The sequence below is a fragment of the Acanthochromis polyacanthus genome, chromosome 9, assembly GCF_021347895.1.
Source record: "Acanthochromis polyacanthus isolate Apoly-LR-REF ecotype Palm Island chromosome 9, KAUST_Apoly_ChrSc, whole genome shotgun sequence".
Taxonomy (NCBI): Eukaryota; Metazoa; Chordata; class Actinopteri; family Pomacentridae; genus Acanthochromis; species Acanthochromis polyacanthus.
Window position 1 is genome coordinate 2106139 of NC_067121.1, and position 17900 is coordinate 2124038.

Consider the following 17900-nt stretch of genomic DNA (forward strand, 5'->3'; position numbering starts at 1 on the left):
GGTTCACGGGCGTAACTCCGGGTCAAACTACTCCGAGTTAATTAACCCAACTCAAATCAGCCGTTGTGAAACCGAAAACTCAGAGTTTTCTATCTCAGAGTAGATCAACTCAGAGTTGAGGAAGAAACTCAGAGTTTCTTGAACCTGCTTCGTGAAACAGGCCCCTGGTGAACCTGTGATAGACTGTTACCTGTCCAGGTGAATCAGCTGGGACAGACTCCGCCCCTGCGACCCTGGTGATGACTGATTGGTGTATTGATGATGCATTGATAATAATCTATATTTTTTATTTGATGTTCTGTCTGGTTCAGTTCCTCCACCCCTTCAATATCAACCAGCAGATGATTGATCAGTGATCTATTGATCGGTGATCTATTGATCAGGTAACCAGCTGACACAGTGATGATGACGAGGATGAAGAGGATGTGGTTACCATGCCGACCTCCCTGGTGACTCCTCCTCCGTATCTGATGTTGGAACTCGCCATCTGATGGAAACACAGCTGATCAGACTGCCATCTCTGATCAATCTGAAATCAGTTATTGATCGGTCAGGTGTCGTTACCTCGAAGGCGTAGTCGGTTTTCCTGACGGTGCAAGAAGCAGCTCCAACACCTGCAGAGAGAAACTCAGTAAAATACCGAAGGATCAGTGACTGATCATTATTGATTATTGATCAGTTACTGATGATACTATTATTGATCTTCAGACTTTCAGCTGTATACGTCATCAGCGTTCTGTCCCTGACCTCGTCGTGAGCCGATCAATTATTGATCAGCTGAAAACCAATCACACGTATGGATGAGACCAACCTCTGTGGAAGGTGTTGGAGTGAGCCGGACATCTGCATCTGGAACACACACATCACAACTCTGCATCAATAGAACATCTGGAACCAGAACCAGAGCCAGAACCAGTTTCACAGATCAATCAGTATCAGATCAATTAATATCAGCTCCTTTGTGTTCAGAACAACGTTCTGCGTTGTGAAATCTGTGTCAGTGTCTGATGATTTCCAGGACTCCAGGTGAGATAAACAGGCAGGTTCTGACCAGATTCCTTGGCTCTGACTGTCCCACCTGGTCTCACCCAGGTTTTTCTGAATTTACAGGTTTCATGAATAATGAAGTTTTTAGAGTTGGTCTCTGATCTGTGTGTCCGACACTGTGGTCTGCAGTACAGGGGCCCCACAGGGTACTGTCCTTGCCCCCTTTCTTTTCATCCTCTACACTGCAGACTTCTCCCATCACACCACAAACTGCCACCTTCAGAAGTTCTCTGACGACTCTGCCATCGTTGGCCTCATCACAGACGGAGATGAGGAGGACAGAGAACTTAACCGGGACTTTGTGGACTGGTTCCTGATGAACAGCCTCCAGATCAATGCGGTGAAAACCAAGGAACCGGTGGTGGACTTTAGCAGGAACAGACACACTTCTCCTACACCAGTGAACATCCAGGGAACAGACATTGAGATTGTGGACTCCTACAGGTACCTGGGTGTTCACCAACCCTTTAAGGTTTGGTCAATTTCCGCCCGAAATTTCTACTGAGATTTACAGAAAGTAAATTGAATGCTGTTCTTGAACTGTTTGGAGTACATGCATGGTTGGGGTCTCATTTGAAAGCTGACAACCTGAATTTTCACCCAGTGCAGTCAGAATTACTCTAGGTGCTACTGGCACAGAGTTATGTATGTTGGAACACACTGAATTAGGATGAATTTTTTTCTCGCCTACATTTTTCCCTAATAAAACACCTGAAAATCAGTGTGGCAGCACTGCAACAGCTTGAAAACACAATATTGCAAAAGCCTGGGGTCTTACATAGTTCAGGTCAAAATTTCAGAGCAATACTACAAGAAATGAGTGTTTCACACATGTATTTGTACTGATATGCTCCGCCCCTGTCAATGTTGGATACACTCTTTATACACTGTGCACACTCTCTACAGAATGGTATAAATTCCTTTTCACTTCATTTTCCACTTCATTTTCATTCCAAAAACTCATAAAGAACTCAAAAAATCACTTCAGATAGGCTTCAGTGTCGATCACACACACAGATTGAGAGGAATACAGAGAAACAGCAGGTGGACCCCGGAGCTCACGAATGAAATATCATATCAAGCCGCTGGCAGAGGCGGGATTTATAGGCAAGCCATTCAGCAAGCTCATTGGCTACCAGGCCTGTCAATCTAACGTTTCCTCCGGCGTGATTTGCTGAGAAACAAGTCAATCAAGTGATGTAATCGATATCTGTCAGACTCGGCCATGGTTGGGTAAATCGCCGAAGTAGGCGGAAACGAGTCACCTGATTGGTTGAAGTCCGGTTTGAAGCGGTCGAGAAGCCTCCAGTATCCATTTTGAATCGCGAACAAAGAAAATAGGACCGTGTATGATAAAGTTATAATAGAAAGATGCAGTGAATATGAAACGCACAGCGCCACCACGCGCCGCGTGCACGCGCACGGAGCCGATCGTTTTCTGGATTTTTTACCTATTTCGAGACATGTTTTGGCCAAAGTATTATACTGGATTGTTTCCTCTGGATGGCTAAGCTTGGGTTCTGGCCGGTTTTTGTGGATTATCTTCTTTTATGACCAGAAACGAGCGTCCAAACTGCGTCGACAGGTAAGCTGTGCACGTTTACTTGACTTGTTGTTTGTTGGATAAATGTGTTTATATTACCCGCTGTGGTAATCACATCTGAAAGTGGTTTATACCGGCGGATTCATGAGAATCTCAGCTTTCTATGTGTGTATAGTGTTTGTATAATCGTGTTTGCAGTGTCCTTCTATTTAAAAAAAAGCGTATACCGATAAAAAAACGGCCCGCCCGCGGGCCGCCGTACTTTAACGGGACAAGAACCTGGACTGGACTACTAACACCAGCGCACTTTACAAGAAAGGTCAGAGCAGACTCCACTGCTCAGAAAACTGAGGTCCTTCGGGGTGCAGGGAGCCCTTCTGAAGACCTTTTATGACTCTGTGGTGGCATCAGCCATCATGTATGGAGTGGTCTGCTGGAGCAGCAGCATCACGGCTGCAGACAGGAGGAGACTAAACAAACTGGTAAAGAAAGCCAGTTCTGTCCTGGGCTGAACCCTTGATCCTGTGGAGGTGGTGGGAGACAGGAGGATGATGACAAAGCTGTTGTCTATCATGGAGGACACCTCCCCCCCCCGCAGGAAACAGTAAGATCAGTGGGCAGCTCCTTCAGCGACAGACTGCTTCACCCTCAGTGTCTAAAGCAGAGATACTGCAGCTCCTTCCTTCCTGCTGCAGTCACACTTTACAATCAAACTCCCAGTAGTTCAGTTCACACATTTACTAACTGTGCAATAAAAAATGTAAATAATGATGCTGTGCAATTTTATTTTAAAAAAATACTGTAAATACTGTTTTCTTTTCTTCTGAAGAAAATATTTATATTTATATTTATACACACACTGTGTGCAGTGTGTACTGCACTCTTTTTTATCCATAGTGTTCTATTGCTGCTGTACACTGTAAATTTCCCCGCTGTGGGATTAATAAAGGTTTAATCTATCTATCCATCTATCACACCTGAGGTCCAACACGTGCAGAACGGGACCAATCAGGACACAGAGCAATGAATCATCAGCTAAGCAGAAACTCGGTTTGTGATCAGAATCTGATCCAGAATCTGATCAGCTGATCCTCGGCTGCTGACCAACTCAGGTTTCACCACATTTCTGTCAAAGTGCAGAGTCACAGGAGTTTCTAGTCCATTTTGGGGGGTGCTCAAGCATCCTTAAATTGAATCCCAGCACCCCTAAAATTTGAGATTCTTTTTATTTTTTTGGGATTGCACGTCCTTTTTTTTAAAACAAATCACAAAAGTGTAAAAATCATACAGTCCTTGGTTGATACGTAATGTTTTAACAACAAAAATACAGCACCCCCCAACCTCTGACCTGAAAATCACCCCTGTGCAGATCAGAGTTCTACCACAGTTCTACCAGAGTTCTATCATAGTTCTATCAGTTCTATCATAGTTCTACCAGAGTTCTACCAGAGTTCTATCAGAGTTCTACCACAGTTCTACCAGAGTTCTATCATAGTTCTATCATAGTTCTATCAGTTCTATCATAGTTCTACCAGAGTTCTATCATAGTTCTATCAGTTCTATCATAGTTCTACCACAGTTCTATCAGAGTTCTATCAGAGTTCTACCAGAGTTCTACCACAGTTCTACCAGAGTTCTACCAGAGTTCTACCACAGTTCTACCAGAGTTCTACCAGAGTTCTATCAGAGTTCTACCAGAGTTCTACCACAGTTCTACCAGAGTTCTACCAGAGTTCTATCAGAGTTCTACCACAGTTCTACCAGAGTTCTATCAGAGTTCTACCAGAGTTCTACCAGAGTTCTACCAGAGTTCTATCAGAGTTCTACCACAGTTCTACCAGAGTTCTATCAGAGTTCTACCAGAGTTCTATCAGAGTTCTATCAGTGTTCTATCAGAGTTCTACCACAGTTCTACCAGAGTTCTACCAGAGTTCTATCAGAGTTCTACCACAGTTCTACCAGAGTTCTATCAGAGTTCTATCAGTGTTCTATCAGAGTTCTACCACAGTTCTACCAGAGTTCTATCAGAGTTCTACCAGAGTTCTACCAGAGTTCTATCAGAGTTCTATCAGTGTTCTATCAGAGTTCTACCACAGTTCTACCAGAGTTCTACCAGAGTTCTATCAGAGTTCTACCACAGTTCTATCAGAGTTCTATCAGAGTTCTATCAGTGTTCTATCAGAGTTCTACCACAGTTCTACCACAGTTCTACCAGAGTTCTACCAGAGTTCTATCAGAGTTCTACCAGAGTTCTATCAGAGTTCTACCACAGTTCTACCAGAGTTCTACCACAGTTCTACCAGAGTTCTATCAGAGTTCTACCAGAGTTCTACCAGAGTTCTACCACAGTTCTACCAGAGTTCTATCATAGTTCTATCATAGTTCTACCACAGTTCTACCAGAGTTCTATCAGAGTTCTACCAGAGTTCTACCAGAGTTCTATCATAGTTCTACCAGAGTTCTATCAGAGTTCTACCACAGTTCTATCAGTTCTACCACAGTTCTACCACAGTTCTACCACAGTTCTATCAGAGTTCTACCAGAGTTCTACCACAGTTCTATCAGTTCTACCACAGTTCTACCACAGTTCTACCAGAGTTCTACCACAGTTCTATCAGTTCTACCACAGTTCTACCACAGTTCTATCAGAGTTCTACCAGAGTTCTACCACAGTTCTACCAGAGTTCTATCAGAGTTCTACCACAGTTCTACCAGAGTTCTACCAGAGTTCTACCACAGTTCTACCAGAGTTCTACCACAGTTCTACCAGAGTTCTACCAGAGTTCTACCAGAGTTCTATCATAGTTCTACCACAGTTCTACCAGAGTTCTATCAGAGTTCTACCAGAGTTCTATCAGAGTTCTACCAGAGTTCTATCAGAGTTCTATCAGTTCTACCACAGTTCTACCAGAGTTCTACCAGAGTTCTACCAGAGTTCTACCAGAGTTCTATCATAGTTCTACCACAGTTCTACCACAGTTCTACCAGAGTTCTACCAGAGTTCTACCAGAGTTCTATCATAGTTCTATCATAGTTCTACCACAGTTCTACCAGAGTTCTATCAGAGTTCTACCAGAGTTCTATCAGAGTTCTACCAGAGTTCTATCATAGTTCTACCACAGTTCTACCACAGTTCTACCACAGTTCTATCAGTTCTATCATAGTTCTACCACAGTTCTATCAGAGTTCTATCAGAGTTCTATCAGTTCTACCACAGTTCTACCACAGTTCTACCAGAGTTCTACCACAGTTCTACCACAGTTCTACCAGAGTTCTACCACAGTTCTACCACAGTTCTACCAGAGTTCTACCAGAGTTCTACCAGAGTTCTATCATAGTTCTACCACAGTTCTACCAGAGTTCTATCAGAGTTCTACCACAGTTCTACCAGAGTTCTACCAGAGTTCTACCAGAGTTCTATCAGAGTTCTATCAGAGTTCTACCACAGTTCTACCAGAGTTCTATCAGAGTTCTACCAGAGTTCTACCACAGTTCTACCAGAGTTCTATCATAGTTCTACCAGAGTTCTATCAGAGTTCTACCAGAGTTCTATCAGAGTTCTACCAGAGTTCTATCAGAGTTCTACCAGAGTTCTATCAGAGTTCTATCATAGTTCTACCACAGTTCTACCAGAGTTCTATCAGAGTTCTACCAGAGTTCTACCAGAGTTCTATCATAGTTCTACCAGAGTTCTACCAGAGTTCTATCAGAGTTCTACCAGAGTTCTATCAGAGTTCTACCACAGTTCTATCAGTTCTACCACAGTTCTACCACAGTTCTATCAGAGTTCTACCAGAGTTCTACCACAGTTCTACCAGAGTTCTATCAGAGTTCTACCACAGTTCTACCAGAGTTCTACCAGAGTTCTACCAGAGTTCTATCATAGTTCTATCATAGTTCTACCACAGTTCTACCAGAGTTCTACCAGAGTTCTATCATAGTTCTATCATAGTTCTACCACAGTTCTACCAGAGTTCTATCAGAGTTCTACCAGAGTTCTATCAGAGTTCTACCAGAGTTCTATCAGAGTTCTATCAGTTCTACCACAGTTCTACCACAGTTCTATCAGTTCTATCATAGTTCTACCAGAGTTCTACCACAGTTCTATCAGAGTTCTATCAGAGTTCTATCAGTTCTACCACAGTTCTACCAGAGTTCTACCACAGTTCTACCAGAGTTCTACCAGAGTTCTACCACAGTTCTACCACAGTTCTACCAGAGTTCTACCACAGTTCTACCAGAGTTCTACCAGAGTTCTACCACAGTTCTACCAGAGTTCTACCACAGTTCTACCACAGTTCTACCAGAGTTCTACCAGAGTTCTATCAGAGTTCTACCAGAGTTCTATCATAGTTCTACCACAGTTCTACCAGAGTTCTATCAGAGTTCTACCACAGTTCTACCAGAGTTCTATCAGAGTTCTACCAGAGTTCTATCAGAGTTCTATCAGAGTTCTACCACAGTTCTACCAGAGTTCTATCAGAGTTCTACCACAGTTCTACCAGAGTTCTATCAGAGTTCTACCAGAGTTCTATCAGAGTTCTACCAGAGTTCTATCAGAGTTCTATCATAGTTCTATCGCAGTTCTATCACTGTGGTCAAGCCAGCCGCCTCTCAATAGCTCTCAGGTCATGTGACTTATTGACCCCAAACTAATGCAGAATCACAATCCTACCTTACCTGGTCAGCATACGCCAAAGAAGAAGAAATAGTTTGGCTTAAAAGATTTTAAAGCAAAAAATTCAACATTTTTTAATGTAAATATCAGCATGTCTTCTCATTACGGTCCAGATCGTTTGACTTTTCGACTCAGGTTTATTTTATTATCACACTAATAGATCACCGGGATGACACACATCACTTTTTATTTGAATTCACAATTTTTAAGACAGACAGACAGACAGATAGATAAACACGTTTTCAGCTTCTTATACTTCAAGCTATTTATTTAGTGGAAAAATTGGCCGTACAATTCAATAGTTAACAGGTAAGCTGAGTCAGTTACTTAAAACATCGCTGTATAATACATCTGCGAATGCAGCGCTTTATTTTTTAAACCGGAAATAGTTGATGCGCGGTCGTGCATTTACCGTAAGCTGACGGTAAGAGCGCACTGAAAATGTAGGAGCGGCTGGCTTGACTACGGAGAAACGAGAGGCGGCTGGCTTGACCGCAGTGTTCTATCAGAGTTCTACCAGAGTTCTACCAGAGTTCTATCATAGTTCTATCATAGTTCTACCACAGTTCTACCAGAGTTCTATCAGAGTTCTACCAGAGTTCTATCAGAGTTCTACCAGAGTTCTATCATAGTTCTACCACAGTTCTACCACAGTTCTACCACAGTTCTATCAGTTCTATCATAGTTCTACCACAGTTCTATCAGAGTTCTATCAGAGTTCTATCAGTTCTACCACAGTTCTACCACAGTTCTACCAGAGTTCTACCACAGTTCTACCACAGTTCTACCAGAGTTCTACCAGAGTTCTACCAGAGTTCTATCATAGTTCTACCACAGTTCTACCAGAGTTCTATCAGAGTTCTACCACAGTTCTACCAGAGTTCTACCAGAGTTCTACCAGAGTTCTATCAGAGTTCTATCAGAGTTCTACCACAGTTCTACCAGAGTTCTATCAGAGTTCTACCAGAGTTCTACCACAGTTCTACCAGAGTTCTATCATAGTTCTACCAGAGTTCTATCAGAGTTCTACCAGAGTTCTATCAGAGTTCTACCAGAGTTCTATCAGAGTTCTATCATAGTTCTACCACAGTTCTACCAGAGTTCTATCAGAGTTCTACCAGAGTTCTACCAGAGTTCTATCATAGTTCTACCAGAGTTCTACCAGAGTTCTATCAGAGTTCTACCAGAGTTCTATCAGAGTTCTACCACAGTTCTATCAGTTCTACCACAGTTCTACCACAGTTCTATCAGAGTTCTACCAGAGTTCTACCACAGTTCTACCAGAGTTCTATCAGAGTTCTACCACAGTTCTACCAGAGTTCTACCAGAGTTCTACCAGAGTTCTATCATAGTTCTATCATAGTTCTACCACAGTTCTACCAGAGTTCTACCAGAGTTCTATCATAGTTCTATCATAGTTCTACCACAGTTCTACCAGAGTTCTATCAGAGTTCTACCAGAGTTCTATCAGAGTTCTACCAGAGTTCTATCAGAGTTCTATCAGTTCTACCACAGTTCTACCACAGTTCTATCAGTTCTATCATAGTTCTACCAGAGTTCTACCACAGTTCTATCAGAGTTCTATCAGAGTTCTATCAGTTCTACCACAGTTCTACCAGAGTTCTACCACAGTTCTACCAGAGTTCTACCAGAGTTCTACCACAGTTCTACCACAGTTCTACCAGAGTTCTACCACAGTTCTACCAGAGTTCTACCAGAGTTCTACCACAGTTCTACCAGAGTTCTACCACAGTTCTACCACAGTTCTACCAGAGTTCTACCAGAGTTCTATCAGAGTTCTACCAGAGTTCTATCATAGTTCTACCACAGTTCTACCAGAGTTCTATCAGAGTTCTACCACAGTTCTACCAGAGTTCTATCAGAGTTCTACCAGAGTTCTATCAGAGTTCTATCAGAGTTCTACCACAGTTCTACCAGAGTTCTATCAGAGTTCTACCAGAGTTCTATCAGAGTTCTATCAGAGTTCTACCACAGTTCTACCAGAGTTCTATCAGAGTTCTACCACAGTTCTACCAGAGTTCTATCAGAGTTCTACCAGAGTTCTATCAGAGTTCTACCAGAGTTCTATCAGAGTTCTATCATAGTTCTATCGCAGTTCTATCACTGTGGTCAAGCCAGCCGCCTCTCAATAGCTCTCAGGTCATGTGACTTATTGACCCCAAACTAATGCAGAATCACAATCCTACCTTACCTGGTCAGCATACGCCAAAGAAGAAGAAATAGTTTGGCTTAAAAGATTTTAAAGCAAAAAATTCAACATTTTTTAATGTAAATATCAGCATGTCTTCTCATTACGGTCCAGATCGTTTGACTTTTCGACTCAGGTTTATTTTATTATCACACTAATAGATCACCGGGATGACACACATCACTTTTTATTTGAATTCACAATTTTTAAGACAGACAGACAGACAGATAGATAAACACGTTTTCAGCTTCTTATACTTCAAGCTATTTATTTAGTGGAAAAATTGGCCGTACAATTCAATAGTTAACAGGTAAGCTGAGTCAGTTACTTAAAACATCGCTGTATAATACATCTGCGAATGCAGCGCTTTATTTTTAAACCGGAAATAGTTGATGCGCGGTCGTGCATTTACCGTAAGCTGACGGTAAGAGCGCACTGAAAATGTAGGAGCGGCTGGCTTGACTACGGAGAAACGAGAGGCGGCTGGCTTGACCGCAGTGTTCTATCAGAGTTCTACCAGAGTTCTACCAGAGTTCTATCATAGTTCTATCATAGTTCTACCACAGTTCTACCAGAGTTCTATCAGAGTTCTACCAGAGTTCTATCAGAGTTCTACCAGAGTTCTATCATAGTTCTACCACAGTTCTACCACAGTTCTACCACAGTTCTATCAGTTCTATCATAGTTCTACCACAGTTCTATCAGAGTTCTATCAGAGTTCTATCAGTTCTACCACAGTTCTACCACAGTTCTACCAGAGTTCTACCACAGTTCTACCACAGTTCTACCAGAGTTCTACCACAGTTCTACCACAGTTCTACCAGAGTTCTACCAGAGTTCTACCAGAGTTCTATCATAGTTCTACCACAGTTCTACCAGAGTTCTATCAGAGTTCTACCACAGTTCTACCAGAGTTCTACCAGAGTTCTACCAGAGTTCTATCAGAGTTCTATCAGAGTTCTACCACAGTTCTACCAGAGTTCTATCAGAGTTCTACCAGAGTTCTACCACAGTTCTACCAGAGTTCTATCATAGTTCTACCAGAGTTCTATCAGAGTTCTACCAGAGTTCTATCAGAGTTCTACCAGAGTTCTATCAGAGTTCTACCAGAGTTCTATCAGAGTTCTATCATAGTTCTACCACAGTTCTACCAGAGTTCTATCAGAGTTCTACCAGAGTTCTACCAGAGTTCTATCATAGTTCTACCAGAGTTCTACCAGAGTTCTATCAGAGTTCTACCAGAGTTCTATCAGAGTTCTACCACAGTTCTATCAGTTCTACCACAGTTCTACCACAGTTCTATCAGAGTTCTACCAGAGTTCTACCACAGTTCTACCAGAGTTCTATCAGAGTTCTACCACAGTTCTACCAGAGTTCTACCAGAGTTCTACCAGAGTTCTATCATAGTTCTATCATAGTTCTACCACAGTTCTACCAGAGTTCTACCAGAGTTCTATCATAGTTCTATCATAGTTCTACCACAGTTCTACCAGAGTTCTATCAGAGTTCTACCAGAGTTCTATCAGAGTTCTACCAGAGTTCTATCAGAGTTCTATCAGTTCTACCACAGTTCTACCACAGTTCTATCAGTTCTATCATAGTTCTACCAGAGTTCTACCACAGTTCTATCAGAGTTCTATCAGAGTTCTATCAGTTCTACCACAGTTCTACCAGAGTTCTACCACAGTTCTACCAGAGTTCTACCAGAGTTCTACCACAGTTCTACCACAGTTCTACCAGAGTTCTACCACAGTTCTACCAGAGTTCTACCAGAGTTCTACCACAGTTCTACCAGAGTTCTACCACAGTTCTACCACAGTTCTACCAGAGTTCTACCAGAGTTCTATCAGAGTTCTACCAGAGTTCTATCATAGTTCTACCACAGTTCTACCAGAGTTCTATCAGAGTTCTACCACAGTTCTACCAGAGTTCTATCAGAGTTCTACCAGAGTTCTACCAGAGTTCTATCAGAGTTCTACCACAGTTCTACCAGAGTTCTATCAGAGTTCTACCAGAGTTCTATCAGAGTTCTATCAGAGTTCTACCACAGTTCTACCAGAGTTCTATCAGAGTTCTACCACAGTTCTACCAGAGTTCTATCAGAGTTCTACCAGAGTTCTATCAGAGTTCTACCAGAGTTCTATCAGAGTTCTATCATAGTTCTATCGCAGTTCTATCACTGTGGTCAAGCCAGCCGCCTCTCAATAGCTCTCAGGTCATGTGACTTATTGACCCCAAACTAATGCAGAATCACAATCCTACCTTACCTGGTCAGCATACGCCAAAGAAGAAGAAATAGTTTGGCTTAAAAGATTTTAAAGCAAAAAATTCAACATTTTTAATGTAAATATCAGCATGTCTTCTCATTACGGTCCAGATCGTTTGACTTTTCGACTCAGGTTTATTTTATTATCACACTAATAGATCACCGGGATGACACACATCACTTTTTATTTGAATTCACAATTTTTAAGACAGACAGACAGACAGATAGATAAACACGTTTTCAGCTTCTTATACTTCAAGCTATTTATTTAGTGGAAAAATTGGCCGTACAATTCAATAGTTAACAGGTAAGCTGAGTCAGTTACTTAAAACATCGCTGTATAATACATCTGCGAATGCAGCGCTTTATTTTTTAAACCGGAAATAGTTGATGCGCGGTCGTGCATTTACCGTAAGCTGACGGTAAGAGCGCACTGAAAATGTAGGAGCGGCTGGCTTGACTACGGAGAAACGAGAGGCGGCTGGCTTGACCGCAGTGTTCTATCAGAGTTCTACCGCAGTTCTATCAGCTAGAGTTCTATCAAAGTTCTACCACAGTTCTATCAGAGTTCTATCAAAGTTCTACCACAGTTCTATCAGAGTTCGACCACAGTTCTGTCAGAGTTCTATCGGAGTTCTGCTGCTCCACTTTCCTTCTGCTTACTGATTATTGATTACTGATGATTAAACTCACGCCGCGCGCTCCAGCTGTCTGAGCAGGGAAACAACTCGGTCACGTCCCGCCATCTCTGCGCAGCCTCAATCCGACCAGACTAACGTCAACAGGCTTCTTCCGCCAGGCTTTTCAAGGTAAAGGTCACACGGAAGTACTCGGTGCGGCTCTGGACAAGAAAAGCACGAGGACAAAATAAAAAACAATTTCTATGAAACCTCAGGATTAAATGTGACCTGGATGCTCATATTTCATTCACTTTTCTGTCAGTAATATTTTCTCAAACAGACGCACATGAAAGTAGAATTTAAGAAGATCATTTTATATATATGTGTGTGTGTGTGTGTGTGTGTGTGTGTGTGTGTGTGTGTGTGTGTGTGTGTGTGTGTGTGTGTGTGTGTGTATAATATGTGTTGAAATGGGAAAATTGAGTGCAGAACAGTTTTAATATGGTATCTATCTATCTATCTATCTATCTACATCTCTCCATCTCTCTCTCTATATATGTCTCTCTCTCTCTCTCTCTCTCTCTCTCTCTCTCTCTCTCTCTCTCTCTCTGTGTGTGTGTGTGTCTCTCTGTGTGTGTGTGTGCGTGTGTGTGTGTGTGTGTGTGTGTGTGTGTGTCCAGCTGACAGTTAACTTTATTAACCAGCGTCAGGGTTAGGGTTAATGAAGTTCTATTATAACTTTATAACTTTATGAACCAGCATTGCTGCTGACGTTTACAGAGTTCTCTTTGTCCCGTCGTCCTGTTTGGTGGAAATAAAAACAACAGCTTCACCATCTATAAAACACCTCATTTAATGGGTTTATTGTTTTTATTGAGATCATAAATTAAAAAAAACTAAAAGTGAATATGAAATATGAATAGCTGAATGAATACCAGAATGAATGAATGAATGAACACTGAATATTTCAGAGTCTCCATACCTGACATATTAATGACTCTAAAGCCGGATCACAGTTGATTTGGTGGAACCGGTTCTGTTCAGTTCACTGGTCTTTAACCGTCTTCAGGAAAGCGTTTCCTGCTGTGAACATTGTTCTGTGTTTGTGTTTCTTCTTTATCTTGTTGTAAAGGTCACGGCTAAACTCTGAAGTTAATCAACTGCAGCTCTGAACTTTGATTCGTGCGTCTTGGAAGCAGAAAGATTCGTGTTGAGTCTGAGTTTCCTCACAACAACCTATCAGTGCGTTTATTTATCGTTCTTTTACAGAACTGATCCTTCAGCTGATCAGGTGTTCAGAGGATTATTTCAAATTGAAGCAGCAGATTTCATGTCATTCCTTGAACAACCACACGTCATGCAGAAATGAAGAACCTGAGCTCAGCTGAAGGTGTTTCTGTTGACTTGTTGGATGGTCAGAGCTCACAGCAGTGGATATTTAAAGACACAAACACTCAGAAGGATTTAGTGTTGAGGTGCAGGCTTGCAGTAAACATGACATTTGGAGACACATCGACCTATAAACAAATCGCTGCTTTGATTTAACCTTTCACTTGTTGGACTTCATCTTTTAAATCCATTCAGACTGAAAGATCACAGCTAGTATTTGTAGAAATGCAGAAATAAAGAAAATTTTGAAGTTAAAAAAAAAACTGTGAAAGTTCAGTTACCAAAGGACCAGTCCAACATTTTGTGTGTCTTCAGTCTCTGTTCCCAGTGATGGTCCTGATCTGCTGCTTTGGTCGCAGATGCTGTTCTCAGGTTTGATTAGACTGACGAGCTGCTCACCTCCATCTGCAACAGGAGCTCCAGGAAGTACCCTCGTCCAAGCAGCACTAATGATTTCCTCTTGTCTCTTTGGTTGTTTGCTATTCTGAGTTCTTGGAAGTAGAAATGTAGAGTGTTTCATCTTCAGACAGTGTCCAGCTGTGAGTAACACCACTAATCAGGAGGTCTAGAAGGAGTCATAGTTCCACTAATCAGGAGGTCTAGAAGGAGTCATAGTACCACTAATCAGGATGTCTAGAAGGAGTCATAGTACCACTAATCAGGATGTCTAGAAGGAGTCATAGTACCACTAATCAGGAGGTATAGGAGGAGTCATAGTACCACTAATCAGGAGGTATAGGAGGAGTCATAGTTCCACCAATCAGGAGGTCTAGAAGGAGTCATAGTACCACTAATCAGGATGTCTAGAAGGAGTCATAGTACCACTAATCAGGATGTCTAGAAGGAGTCATAGTACCACTAATCAGGAGGTATAGGAGGAGTCATAGTACCACTAATCAGGAGGTATAGGAGGAGTCATAGTTCCACTAATCAGGAGGTATAGGAGGAGTCATAGTTCCACTAATCAGAAGGTCTAGAAGGAGTCATAGTACCACTAATCAGGATGTCTAGAAGGAGTCATAGTACCACTAATCAGGAGGTATAGGAGGAGTCATAGTTCCACTAATCAGGAGGTCTAGAAGGAGTCATAGTTCCACCAATCAGGAGGTCTGGAAGGAGTCATAGTTCCACCAATCAGGAGGTCTAGAAGGAGTCATAGTACCACTAATCAGGAGGTCTAGAAGGAGTCATAGTTCCACTAATCAGGAGGTCTAGAAGGAGTCATAGTTCCACTAATCAGGAGGTCTAGAAGGAGTCATAGTACCACTAATCAGGAGGTCTAGGAGGAGTCATAGTTCCACTAATCAGGAGGTCTAGAAGGAGTCATAGTTCCACTAATCAGGAGGTCTAGAAGGAGTCATAGTTCCACCAATCAGGAGGTCTAGAAGGAGTCATAGTTCCACTAATCAGAGCTCCTAGAATGACTCCACAGACAGTGATCTACTTTCTCCATCAGCTGTAAAAACAGACATCAGCTGCTTCAGACTTGGTTCAGGGGTTCTCCATGGAAACCAGAGTTAGTGTGAAGCTCAGACAGTGTGAAGGAACCTTCAGAAGATCAACCTCTATGGACGGAGGACTAGAACTAAACCTGGTTGCTGCTCAGAACTAAACTTCCACATGAAAGTTTACTGTAGAACATGAGGATAATAATAATAATAATAATAACTTTATTTATAAAGCACCATTTATACAAGAATGCACCTCACATTGCTTCCCAATCATAAAATACAAACGTTAAAATCTACTAAAACATTGCTATCATAGTGAATAAATCTAAAAGGAGGAAATGCAATAAAGAAGCCTGAATGAAAGAAGAAGAATCCTGATGGATGTTGGAGAACATTCTTTGGTCAGAGGAAGATCAATGAGTTGGGCTCAGATGGAGTCCAGATATTTGGTGAGAACCTGACCAGGACTACCACGGTGGATGCATGGTCCTGACAGTGAAGCATGGAGGTGGGAGTGTGATGATCTGGGGCTGCATGAGGTCAGAAGGTGTTGAAGACATTTCTACATGCATCATCATCATCATCGTAATCATCATCATCATTATCACCTTCACCATCATCACCATCATCATCATCATCACCATCATCAACATCATCATCATCTTTATCAACATCACCTTCATCATCATCAACGTCATCATCACTTTCATCATCACCATCATAACCTTAATCATCATCATCATTATCATCATCATCATCATCCCCTTCATCATCATCATCATCATTATCATCATCATCGTCGTCGTCGTCATCATCATCACCTTCATCATCACCATTATCACCATCATCACCTTCATCATTATAATTATCACCATCATCACCTTCATCATCATCATCATCATCATCACCTTCATCATCATCATTATCATCATTATCACCATCATCACCTTCATCATCATCATCACCATCATCATCATCATTACTTTCATTATCATCACCATCATCACAATCATCACCTTTATCATCATCATTATCATCATTATCACCATCATCACCTTCACCATCATCACCATCATCATCATCACCATCATCATCACCTTCATCATCACCTTTATCATCATTATCACATCATCATCTTCACCATCATCATCACCATCATCACTTTCATCATCATCACCTTCATTATCATCATCATCATCGTCACCATCATCACCTTCATCACCTTCATCATCATCATCATTGTCATCATCACCATCATCATCATCCCCTTTATCATCATCATCATCATCATCATCATCATCATCATCACCATCATCCCCTTCATCATCACCATCATCATCATCATCATCATCATCCCCTTCATCATCATCATCATCATTATCATCATCATCATCGTCGTCGTCATCATCATCACCTTCATCATCACCATTATCACCATCATCACCTTCATCATTATAATTATCACCATCATCACCTTCATCATCATCATCATCATCACCTTCATCATCATCATTATCATCATTATCACCATCATCACCATCATCATCATCATTACTTTCATTATCATCACCATCATCACAATCATCACCTTTATCATCATCATCATCATTATCATCATTATCACCATCATCACCTTCACCATCATCACCATCATCATCATCATCATCATCACCATCATCATCACCTTCATCATCACCTTTATCATCATCATCATCACCTTCATCATCATCTTTATCATCATTATCACATCATCATCTTCACCATCATCATCACCATCATCATCATCATCATCATCACCATCATCATCACCTTCATCATCACCTTTATCATCATCATCATCATCATCATCATCATCATCACCTTCATCATCATCTTTATCATCATTATCACATCATCATCTTCACCATCATCATCACCATCATCACTTTCATCATCATCACCTTCATTATCATCATCATCATCGTCACCATCATCACCTTCATCACCTTCATCATCATCATCATTGTCATCATCACCATCATCACCTTCATCATCTTCCTCCTCCTCCTCCTCCTCGTCTGAGCATGTGCAGACCGTCCTTCCTTCTGGTATAAGAAGCAGCAACAGTTTGACTTTTTGTGTTCGACCGAAGAGACGATCAGGTAGGAACCTTATTTAAAACAGAACTCATAGAACATTGAACTGCTGGAAATCACTCATGTCTATTTTTATTTATACTCTTATTTATTTATTTGTTTATTTATTCATACTCTTATCTATCTATCTATCTATCTATCTATCTATCTATCTATCTATCTATCTATCTATCTATCTATCTATCTATCTATTTTAACTCTTATTTCTATCTATATTTATGTATATTCCAACAGAGAACTGACAGTGGCATTCTCTGGTTATTCAGTTTGTTCCCATATTGATGTAAAGAACCTCCAATATTTGAAACTAGACTGATAGATACGAATATTTGTTTTCTTAATAACAGAATGTTCTTTCTAATCAAACTTCACAGAACCTTAACCCTTTGATGTTTAGCCAGGAGAACCCGTGTTCCACTGGATTAAATCAGATCAGAGGGTTCAATCAGTTTACAGAAAATATCAACGGGTGTTCCTGAAGATGAAATGATTCTCCTGCTCTCCTCTGCTCCTCCTGCTCTCCTGTGTTCCTTCCGTTCTCCTCCCATTCTCCTCCTGTTCT

The 17900-nt window shown here is 41.3% G+C and overlaps 1 protein-coding gene and 1 long non-coding RNA gene across 7 annotated transcripts in view; one reads left to right on the top strand and one right to left on the bottom strand.

The window, feature by feature from the left end:
• Nucleotides 1–12544, bottom strand: part of adhfe1 (alcohol dehydrogenase iron containing 1) — a 31863-nt gene extending 19319 nt beyond the window's left edge. The window contains exons 1-4 of the mRNA XM_022216233.2: nt 12437–12544; nt 812–849; nt 565–614; nt 434–487 (exon numbers count right to left, since the gene is read on the bottom strand). Of these exons, the coding sequence (XP_022071925.1) occupies nt 434–487; nt 565–614; nt 812–849; nt 12437–12489 (195 nt within the window). The 5' untranslated portion in view covers nt 12490–12544. The remainder of the gene's footprint in view (nt 1–433; nt 488–564; nt 615–811; nt 850–12436) is intronic.
• A 749-nt stretch (nt 12545–13293) lies between these two features.
• Nucleotides 13294–15714, top strand: LOC127535567 (uncharacterized). Of its 6 annotated transcripts, XR_007944412.1 has the most exons (3): nt 13331–14349; nt 14894–14995; nt 15030–15714. It is a non-coding gene; the product is annotated as an uncharacterized LOC127535567 (long non-coding RNA). The 6 variants fall into 6 exon arrangements; XR_007944413.1 differs by lacking the exon at nt 15030–15714 and having other exon boundaries at nt 13294–14349; nt 14894–15016; XR_007944416.1 differs by lacking the exons at nt 13331–14349; nt 15030–15714 and adding an exon at nt 14357–14485 and having other exon boundaries at nt 14894–15016.
• The last annotated feature ends 2186 nt before the right edge of the window (nt 15715–17900 follow it).